Genomic DNA, 10987 nt, shown 5'->3' with positions numbered 1-10987 from the left:
TGTTCCGAATATGCTTCCTGCCTGGCTACTGACCAATCAGTGTTTATTTAAAACATAATTTACAGAATATAGACAATTGTCCTGCACCAGCAACCAACTTAGGCTAAGGCCTAGTGTAGCTGATAGACCATTTTGGAAGCAGGAAAAAATTTCAAACCATTTTACCCTGCCTTGGCAAGGTTTGGCAGTCTTTGTATGTGTGTGTGTGTGTGTGTGTGTGTGTGTGTGTGTGTGTGTATGTGTGTTTCTGCTTATCCAGTCCAGGCACCATGTATTTGTCAGTGGTTGAGGCATGGGCAGTTCCTTGCCCAAAGGCCAGTTGTGCCAACAAGAAAACAAACTCTTAGTGGAGTGTCTTCAGTACTCAACATTCTCTTGGGAATAGATTGGTGCTGTCAGCAGAAACTGTGTCTCACATCACAGAACCCTGAGCAATTTCAATGACATGTTCTACAGATCCTTGAAGTGGTTGAAGATTACCTATTTAGGCAGTATACAATCTCTATATATCTAAAGAACCTATTTAATCTGATTCTATGTATAACAAACATGAATAACTATAATACTTAATATCTGTATAACTTAAAGACTAAGACTTTATATCAGAATATTAAATAATCTATAAACATCTGAGCAGTAAATGAGGAAAATGACCTCAAAATGTAAACAATGTATAAGTATCTTGATCAGAGATAGGTTTATGTAATGTAATATGAAAATATATCCTAAGATTGTACCAATATACAAAATGTCTTAAACAGAGGTAGAAATATACATGAGTACAATCTGACAAAATAACTTTGATTGGTATACAAATATCATAAACAGAAATAACAAATATAATTTGAACTTGTATCAATATACAAAAACTATACCAATATAAACTATCCATAAATAATAGCTCACAAATATTTACTCTATTACCCACTATTATTATTATTCATGTGAATAAGTTCACACTAACTTATCTACTATACAAATACAAATTGGAAAAGAAGTCAAAATCTCCCTATTTGCTGATGATATGATAGTTTACATAAGTGACACCCAAAACTCTACCAAAAAGATTCTGAAAATCAAAAACACTTTCAGTAATGTAGCAAAATACAAGATTAACTCAAAAAATCAGTAATCCTTCTTTGCAAAGATGATAAGTGGGCTGAGAAAGAAATCAAAGAAACATCACATTTCATAATAGTTACAAATAACATAAAACATCTCAGAGTAACTCCAATCCAACAAGTGGAAGACTTATATAACAAGAACTATAATCTTTGAAGAAAGAAATTGAAGAGGATCTCAGATCTTATCTGGAACACAAGCGAGAGTGCCTCGTAATATTTAATCATTTATTAATGTTGTCCAAGTAAATCATTGTCAAGGATTGCTGTTTCTTCATGGTTCAAGTACACGCCCAACTGAGGGAGCAGATTTAACACAGTCTCACTTCCTCTTTTGTCAGAAGAGCTCAGATTCTCATCAGTTGGGTTGCCTCAAGCTGAGCTTCTCCCATGGCTCCTGCAGGTTTCCCAGCCTCCCTTTCTCTGTGTGTATGTCTGCTTCTGGTGTGTGGCTTTGCCCAGGCAGGCAGGCTGCTGGTGGTGCCCATGGATGGGAGCCACTGGTTCACCATGCATTCAGTTGTGGAAAAGCTCATCCACAGAGGGCATGAGGTGGTAGTAGTCGTGCCTGAGGGGAGCTGGCAACTGGGAAAATCCATGAATTTTACAGCGAAGACGTACTCAACTTCTTACACTCTGGAGGATCTGGACCAGAAGTTTAAGTATTTTTCTCATACTCAATGGAAAACTCCAGAAGAAAGTATACTCTCTTTAATGACAGGCTCAGCCAAAGTTTTTTATAAATTAATGTTTCCCCACTGTAGAAGTTTGTTTAACGACAAGAAGTTAGTGGAGTACTTGAAGCAGAGTTCTTTCGATGCTGTGTTTCTGGATCCTTTTGAGCTCTGTGGCTTAACTGATGCCAAGTATTTGTCAGTCCCTTCAGTGATGTTTACAAGATATTTCTTTTGCCACTATCTTGAAGAGGGCACCCAGTGTCCCAGTGCACTGTCCTATGTTCCCAGACTTTTCTCAAAACTTTCAGACACCATGACTTTCAAGGAGAGAGTGTCGAACTTTGTTTTTTACATGGAAGAGCGTGCATTTTGCCACTACCTGTTTAAAACTGCTACAGACATTGCCTCTGAAGTTCTCCAGAGCCCAGTGACGCTGGAAGACCTCTTCTCCCAGGCGTCTATTTGGTTGTTACGCACCGACTTTGTGTTAGATTTCCCCAAACCTGTGATGCCAAACATGATGTTCATTGGTGGGCTCAACTGCCAACAAGGAAAGCCACTTTTTTTTATGTTGTCTCTCTTTAGCACATGAAGAAAGGCCTGTTTTCGGGCAATGAAAAGGAAATTCTTTCCTGAGCTATGATTTGCTGTTTGCTTCACTGTAGAAGGAATTTCTTCCTGGGTTAGACAAGTATTTTGTGTCATTCACTAATTAAGAAGAAATTCTTTATAGGTGCTCTATTGATTAGATGTGTATACCTGTGACATATTTGAATTATACACTCTAAGCTATCATCTGATTATATATACTTGTGCCTTCCTATTTGTGTTTGGGTGTCAGAAAATTGGAAAGGTGAAGGGAGAGAAAACTTTTCTAAAGAGAAACTATGACAGGAATGATAGACATGTCACATGAACACAGAAAGAATTTTCAGCAGTAGGATGAGGACATATGGAAGGGAAGACTGGGGAAATGCTCCTCGACAGAAGAATGGATAAGGAAAATGTGATACATTTACACATTGGAATACTACACAGCAGAAAAAAATAATGACATGTTGAATGTTGCAGGAAAGTGGATGGAGCTAGAAAACATTATTTTGAGTAAGATAACACAGACACAGAAAGACAATTATCACATGCACTCACTCATAAGTGGTTTTAAAACATAAAGCAAAGAAAAGCAGCCTACAAATCACAATCCCAGAGAACATAGACAACAACGAGGACTCTAAGAGAGACATACATGGATCTAATCTACATGGGAAGAAAAAGACAAGATCTCCTGAGTAAACTGGGAGCATGGGGACCATGGAAGAGGGTTGAAGGAAAGGAGAAAGGATGGAAGGGGAACAGAGATAAGTGCACAGCTCAATAAAATCAATAAAAAAAAGTTTTAAAAAACCCACACAGGATGCACTGTCATTATGTCCTGACTCATTTTTCTGCCCCAGGACCAAGCACAACATCAACCCTTCCTGGTTCTGTGGGAACCACTCCTCTCTGCAGACAGGGAAGTTTGGGGGTAAGAGGGCTTGTCCCTTAAAGTGACAGGGTACCAGGTGACAGACCAGGCTAGCAGATCACAACAACAGTGCCATGTAGAGCTACCTTATGCATGTCAACAGTGAACACCACAGTTTCCTTCTGGGCAAGCTGTCTTAATCCCAGATGTACAGGGAAAGGACTTGAAACCAATTCCTACCAGAAAAATGGGCATGAGGTGTGAGTGGCAGCAGCACTGTCTGTAAACACAAGGGGGAACCAAACTCCCAGATGCAGCAGTGACAGGGGAGACAAATGCATGGGTCTGTGGAGAAGGTCCCAGAATGACTGACTAGAAGGCTCTCAGCCTCCCATAGAATGTGGGCTCTGTACAGCATCGGATGCATACAAGGGGACATTGTAACAGGAATGGTGGTCACCTTCGTTTTAGTCTCTGGAGTGATCCATGCAGATGCTGGTCACCCTTATGTCAGCAATTCAGAGAACACACAGTGTTGGGAGGTGGAACAAGAAGTCTACTGCACATGCGTCAAGACAGCAGCATTGCTCATCTGTCAGAGTTGTTTCTAAACAATGTCTGTGAGCAGGGCCAGGCCAAGGATCCTCCCCCTAGACTTTGACCTAGTGGCAGGCAGCCAATCCCTTGGGAACACAGTCTGCTTTCGTTTTGAAAACTACTCAAGAAATGCAAAATTGTTTTAAAGTTGTTTCTTTTAGTGAAAAGTTTTGAACTCCTTAGGGTCAGGATATTTCTTCCTAACTATTTATAAACTCACATTGCTTGACTCTGTCCAAGAAAAATCTTATCTGGAATACAAGCAAGTGTGCCTCATAATATTTGATCACCGAATAGTGTTCTCCAAGTAAATCATTGTCAGGGATTGTTGTTTCTTAATGGTGCAAGTACACGCCCTCCTGAGGGGCAGATTTAACTCAGTCTCACTTCCTTCTTTGTCAGAAGAGCTCAGATTCTCAGCAGCTGGATTGCCTCAGGCTGAGCTTCTCCCATGGCTCCTGCAGGTTTCCCAGCCTCCCTTCCTCTGTGTGTGTGTCTGCTGCTGGTGTGTGGCTTTGCCCAGGCTGGCAGGCTGCTGGTGGTGCCCATGGACGGGAGCCACTGGTTCACCATGCAGTCGGTTGTGGAGAAGCTCATCCACAATGGACATGAGGTGGTGGTAGTCGTGCCAGAGGTGAGTTGGCAACTGGGAAAATCCCTGAATGTTACAGTGAAGACGTACTCAATTTCTCACACTTTGGAGGATCTAGACCGGGTATTCAAGTACTTTTCTGATACTCAATGGAAAACTCCAGAACAAAGTATGCTTTCTGCAATGTTTGGCTCAGCCAAAGGTTTTTTTGAATTATTATTTTCAAACTGTAGGAGTTTGTTTAAGGACAAGAAGTTAGTGGAGTACTTGAAACAGAATTCTTTTGATGCTGTGTTTCTGGATCCTTTCGATGTGTGCGGCTTGACTGTTGCCAAGTACTTGTTGGTTCCGTCCGTTGTCTTTGCAAGAGATATATTTTGCCACTATCTTGATGAGGGCGCTCAGTGCCCCAGACCCCTCTCTTATGTTCCCAGACTTCTTACAAAATTTGCAGACACCATGACTTTTATGGAGAGAGTGTGGAACCACATCACCTATATGGAGGAGCGTGCATTTTGCCCCCAGTTTTTCAAAACTGCTACAGACATTGCCTCTGAAGTTCTCCAGAGCCCAGTGACTATGGAAGACCTCTTCAGCCAAGTGTCCATTTGGCTGTTACGCACTGACTTTGTGCTGGATTTCCCTGCACCTGTGATGCCCAACATAGTCTTCATTGGTGGGATCAACTGCCACCAGGGAAAGCCACTTTCTAAGGTATGCTATCTCTCCTTTAGCACATGAAGAGAGCCTTTGGTTTGACCAAGAAAAGATAAATTCTTTACTGAGCTGTGATTTATCATTTACTCCACTGCATATGGAATTTCTTCCTGGGTTAGAGAACTGTTTTATGCCAATTCACCAATTTAGGAAACAAATCTCTATTGGTGCTTTATTGATATGGCTGTGTATACCTGTGAGGATATCACATATACATTCAAAGCTACGATCTAGGTTTAACTATGTATGTGTGCCTTCCTCTGTGTGTATGGCAAGGTCATGAAATTAGAAAGGAAAGGGACAAAGAAAATTTTCCTTAGGAGAAACAAAACCAGTAAGTAATGATAGACATACCACATGAAGACAGAAAGGACTGTTACACAGAGAAACCCTGTCTCGAGAAACCAAAATAATAAATAAATAAATAAATAAATAGGTAAACAAATGACTAGTCGGGAAGCTATGGTGTCCTTCAAGAGGGCCTGGGGCAGGTCCATGCAGGCTCTGTGCAGACTGCTTCAGCCTAGTCAGTTCATAGGAGCTTTGCTGATTGATTTAGCAGACCTTGTTCTTTGGTTGTCCTCCATTCCTTCTTTCTCCCCGACTCCTTGTGTCTCTCTTCCATGAGGTTCCCTGAGCTCTGACTGGAGGGAATGGATGGAGATATCTCACTGAGAGCTGTGTGTTCCAGGTCTCTCTATGTAATGTCTTGCTGTGGTCTCTGTTTTCACTCCCATCTGTTACATGAGGGATCTTCTCTGATGATGGCTGACTAGGCTACTGACCCATGAGTACAGCACAATATCATTATGAGACATTTCATTCTTGCTTCCCCCTCCCATAACAGGAATACTTGGTTTTGCCTTAACTGTGTGGATTTCTGGGCACCTGAGCAGTGTGAGGTATGGGTTCCATATCATGGAAATGAGGGAAAAATGAATTTTATGCTCTGGTAACGCTGAAGCATGCATGGGCAGCCCATATATGGAGGTTCTGTTGAACTTGTCTGTGTTCATGATCTCAGTTCATGAGGAAGACTGGCCAGGCAGTATTCATCTCATGGAGTGGGCCTTAATTCAAACCAGGCATTGGTTGGTCACTCCCACAAGGTTTGTGTCTCCACTGTCCTAGCGTATTTTGTAGGCAAGACAGAGTATAGGTGCGATTCTGTCTAAAGTGAGTGTATCTGATCCCCCCAAAACATATCGAGCCTGGCTCCTTCTGTAAATATGCAGACTTGTAAATTTAACTGTCAGGGTATAACTGTAGTATAACCTTTCAAGTTGAGAGGAACCACTTTTTGACATCCCCAGCCAAGCAGTACTAACTCCCCCAGTTCTGGAAGCTGAGAAGGAGGGGGGACCTATACCTAGATTGAGTTATTGGCCAGATTAGTTTTAGATTATTATAGCTGTTGCTTGGTTTCTCCTACAGGAGCAATAGAGGTGGTAGTCTCTTAGTATGACATTCAGGGGGTAGTATATTTTTAATTAATTATTTTTATTTTATCCTCATTGGTGTTTTGCCTGCATGTATATCTATATGAGGGTGTGGGAAGCCCTGGAATGGGAGTTACAGACAGGTGTGAGCTACCACATGGATGGTGAGAATTGAAACCCAGGCCTCTGAAAGAGCAGCCAGTGCTTCCAACTATGAGTATATCATTCTAGCCCATATCCCACCGTTTTAATATTTTTCCAGAGTTCAACTTCTATCTCTCTTAATAAAGGACAAAACTTTGCTCTTCTGAGTTCCACACCTATCCGCCAAGACCAGGTTGCTGGGTCATCTCGCATGGATCAATGAAGATTTTAGCCTTCTCAGGCCAAGCATTACTAGCCCCAACATTTTTCTGGAATTGGTTGAGGTGGCATTTTTCCTCTTTGGGAGAGCTTAGTAGGGTGCACTCAGAAGTAGGGCTGGAAGAAGCAGTCTAAGGACTTGAGGTAATTTTGAATCTCCTCTCCTGTTTGAAGGCAAGTGGCTCAACATCAGGGATGACGTATGGAGTTGGCATATGTGGCAGGCACACTGAGGTACCACTGGGACACACAGGCTGGTCTGTATGATCTCTGTCTTTTTGTTTTTTCCTACTGTAGGTGGAACAGACAAGCAATTTCCACTCTCTTTCCTAAAGTGAGTTTTATGGAAAGGGTCTTGGAAGATTAGGGAACCTTCATGAGTGTCTCTGGCTTCTTATTTTCTTATTGACATCATAGGCCTGAGACAGTCACTCCTTCTGTGCTGTGCTGTGCTGTGCTGTGTGAATGATGGATACAGCAAGGGACAGGCACATTTGCAGTTAATGATGTTATGCTTATTATTTGGACTATGTTCAGATCTAGAAACCATGTAGAAATATCAGGCCTGTTTCTCTCCAGGGGAAGACATGAAATTATACCTTTACAGCAAAAACAAAAAATATCTTTAAAATGGTTTTTAAACATAAAGCAAAGAAAAGCAGCCTACAAATCACAATCCCAGAGAATTTAGACAACAATGCGGACAATAAAAGAGACTTACATAGATCTAATCTACATGGGAAGTAGAAAAAGACAAGATCTCCTGACCAAATTGGGAGCATGAGGACCATGGGAGATGGAAAAGGAAAGGGGAGAGGAAGGGAGGAGAACAGAGAAAAATGCATAGATCAATAAATCAATTAAGAAAAGTTTCAAAAACAGACATTGGATGTGCTGTCATTATGTCCTGACTGAGTTTTCCACCCCAGTACCAAGCCCAACATCAGCCCTTCCTGGAGCTGTGGGGAAAGGTGGAAGTCCTAAATTCTAATCCCTTTGTTTCTAGGAAAGCAGAGCCCCTGGCCATTGTACCTTGTTAGAGCCTGTGTGGCCCCAACATAGAAAACTATTTTCTCTAACTGGACTGGTAAGGAGCCACAATGAATAATCAGACACAGCTTACACGGTCATCATGGAAGGGCATCTCAGCGTCCTTTCTCCTGAAGATCTCTCTGAGTTTATTATCCAGACAGCCTTTATACCAACACATAAACTGAGTGGGAAAATACATTAGGCTGTCTCCTAGATACCCAGGTGAATGGCCTTTTGTCAAGTCCCGCATCTACCTGTCTGCTGTGTACGCAGCTTAGAGGAGTGTCACAGAGGCTTGAATTAGCATCTCTATAAGGCATCCTCCAAATTACAAAGAAAGGAGCAACAACTTCCTGACCTTTTGTTGGGAAGGGACAGCTTGTCTGCAGAGCTACGTGACCATCTCAAATGGGGCATATGGCTTTGGCGCCTGGCTGCTACACCATATAGAAATATGGGCCTACATTCCATTCTCTCTTATTAATTTTAATAACTCCTGTGTTTCTGTAACAGGACAGATGGGTCGCTCCTGGCTTGGGCAAAGTCCTCTTCATTTACCTAAATTTTCCTGTCTTTGGAACAGGCATTCTTATATGCGAGCCTCTGTCTTAGGCATCTGGGGAGAAGAAGCTTCAAACCCGTCATTGACTGCGGACCTCTGCAAAGAGAAGAGATTAGTGGAGAGAAATATACTCTTCAAGCCCTGTGATTCAGCCATATCTTTTGTCAGGACATATCATAATGCTTTATGAATAATTATATTTCCAAAGGCATTCTCCTATTTTAAAGGAGAGTAGAATCGCCTAAGTTGAAAATGTTTCTTTTGCTGGTATAGAACATCATTTAGAGCTAGCATTCTCAGCATACACATCAACTTTCAACATTCATCGTTAACAACCTCTTTCTCCAATCGCAACAATTTATAATCATGATTTTTTTCATATTATGGGCCTACAGTACCTGAGGTAACATAGTCTGAGCATCATCATCGGAGGCAACAGCTTTCAGAGGGTCAGCTCTTCCTCTTCTGTCTTCCATCCAGATGTCTGTCTGAAAGCCAAGCTCAGGAAGAAAGTCATCTTGTCTTAGGAAGGGCTCTAGAAATAACAGAAACTGATCTAACACAGCCAATGTTTCCGCTTTGACAGGGACAATGGCTGTGTTATTGGTTTACTGGAGTCCTACAGCAGAGTCCCAAGGCTCAGTGCCTGTCAGTCAAGACTCCTGCACTCTCAGATCCATGGACTCATGCAGCAATACAGAGTTGATTTGATCCTGACCTGTCCTATGTACCATAATGTGCCCTTTAGGGAGATTCCAGCTTTTCTCTGACCTCTAGGATTCCCTATCTAACTGTTGTTCTTGGTGACTCTTACTGTCCAACCCTCTTAGGTTTTCTTCTTATGAGGAACAAATGACCATGTGATAGATTTAGAGGATCTTTATAGACAGCTTCTTAATTATTCTGAATGTAAAAATCCAAGCACATTGTGTCATAATTCTTTCAAAACTGGGTTTGCATTAGAATGCACAAAAATCATAAACATTTTTTAACCTGGAAAACACAAAAGTAGTTACTTTAGCCAATGTCGTTCATTAAGGATTGCTCTTTTGAGTAAATCATTAGCACTGAATTTCACTTCCCTTGTAAACATAGAAATATATGAAGGATCTCTTGTACCTCTACTCAACCAGCTCTATTAGAAGAGCAGAGAGTCTCAGCAGCTGGATTGCCTCAGCCTGAGCTTCTCCCATGGCTTCTGTAGGTTTCCCAGCCTCCCTCCCTCTGTGTGTGTCTGCTGCTGGCCTCTGGCTTGGCCTAGGCAGGCAGGCTGCTGGTGGTGTCCATGGATGGGAGCCACTGGTGAGATAGTCCTTCAAAGTTCCTGCTTCATGAAAGAATCTGCCAAACATTCTATAGGACACAAAAGATAGTGACTGATAAACTGTCAATATAGGTGGAACTGTCTTTGAAATTTCCTGCTTCATATAAAAGTCTGTCAGATACTATAGGCCTATAGCCTGAAGATGGGTGCCCAAATGGTGTGGGAGGTCCTTTCGTCTATGTGTTGCTTTTATTGGTTAATGAATAAAGAAACTGCCTTGGCCTGTTGATAGGGAAGAACTTAGGTAGGTGGGGAAAACTAAATGGCATGCTGGGAGAAAGGAGGCAGAGTTAGGAAGAAGCCATGGAGCTGCATGAGACAGATGTTGGGATTTTTTACCCGGTAAGCCACAGACACGTGGTGATACACAGACTAATAAAAATGGGTTAAATTAATATAAGAGTTAGCCAATAAGAAGTTAGAGCTAATGGGCCAAGCAGTGTTTTAAGAAATACAATTTCTGTGTGGCTATTTTGGGGCTAAGCTAGCTGGGTGTCCAGGACAAACAAGCAGCCTGCTGCTACAGATTGGTGTCCAACATGGGGCTCGAACCCACGACTCTGAGATTAAGGGTCTCATACTCTACCGACTGAGCTAGCCGGGCAGTGGTGGTACATTTCTTTAATCCCAGCACTTGGGAAGCAGAGGTGGGCAGTTCTCCGTGAGTTCAAGACCAGCCTGGTCTATGAGAGCTAGTTCCAGGACAGGCTCCAAAGCTACAAAGAAACCCTGTCACAAACCCACAATCTCATCATTTTTTTCACTGACCTGGTGAGGCAGAGACGTGAGCCCCTAGGGGCTCTCACTTCTGGTGCCAAGCACCAATCCACCCATGTGTAGGCAGGCATGACTCACTCCGGGGACAGGTGGGGAGTTTGACTGGGGTGGTACATCTTTCAAATGATAATGCAGGTGTCCTAAGGCGAGCTCAGGGAAGACAGAAACCTTCCGGGAAGCAGAAGGGCAAAAGCTTGCTTGATCTTGATTTTCAATATTAATATAGACAGTGAAAGTGGGCCCTCTTCCTACAGATTGGTGCCCAAAGCCAATTTGGCTGTTACTCAGAAAAAAAGGGTTTGCGTGCTGCATGCTCATTCT

General features: G+C 42.3%; 2 protein-coding genes across 2 annotated transcripts in view; both read left to right on the top strand.

Annotated features, from left to right (window-relative positions):
* The first annotated feature begins 1122 nt into the window (after nucleotides 1–1122).
* LOC119820723 (UDP-glucuronosyltransferase 1A9-like) lies at nucleotides 1123–2873 on the top strand. Its single transcript, XM_038339272.1, has one exon. It carries the CDS (start codon nucleotides 1512–1514, stop codon nucleotides 2388–2390), a length of 879 nt encoding a protein of 292 aa, XP_038195200.1. The 5' UTR covers nucleotides 1123–1511; the 3' UTR covers nucleotides 2391–2873.
* Nucleotides 2874–4249: 1376 nt separating this feature from the next.
* LOC119820716 (UDP-glucuronosyltransferase 1-6) overlaps nucleotides 4250–10987 on the top strand; it is a 94604-nt gene continuing 87866 nt past the window's right edge. The window contains exon 1 of the mRNA XM_038339264.2: nucleotides 4250–5166. Coding sequence (XP_038195192.1) covers nucleotides 4312–5166 — 855 coding nt within the window. The 5' untranslated portion in view covers nucleotides 4250–4311. The remainder of the gene's footprint in view (nucleotides 5167–10987) is intronic.

This window comes from Arvicola amphibius, chromosome 8, assembly GCF_903992535.2.
Source record: "Arvicola amphibius chromosome 8, mArvAmp1.2, whole genome shotgun sequence".
Taxonomy (NCBI): domain Eukaryota; kingdom Metazoa; phylum Chordata; class Mammalia; order Rodentia; family Cricetidae; genus Arvicola; species Arvicola amphibius.
Note: the sequence above shows the minus strand (reverse complement) of the source record. Positions and strands in the feature narration are given on the sequence as shown.

What these genes read in the sequence shown, in the direction of transcription:
- LOC119820723 (XM_038339272.1), top strand. Translation starts at nt 1,512, where the DNA reads ATGGCTCCTGCAGGTTTCCCAGCCTCCCTTTCTCTGTGTGTATGTCTG.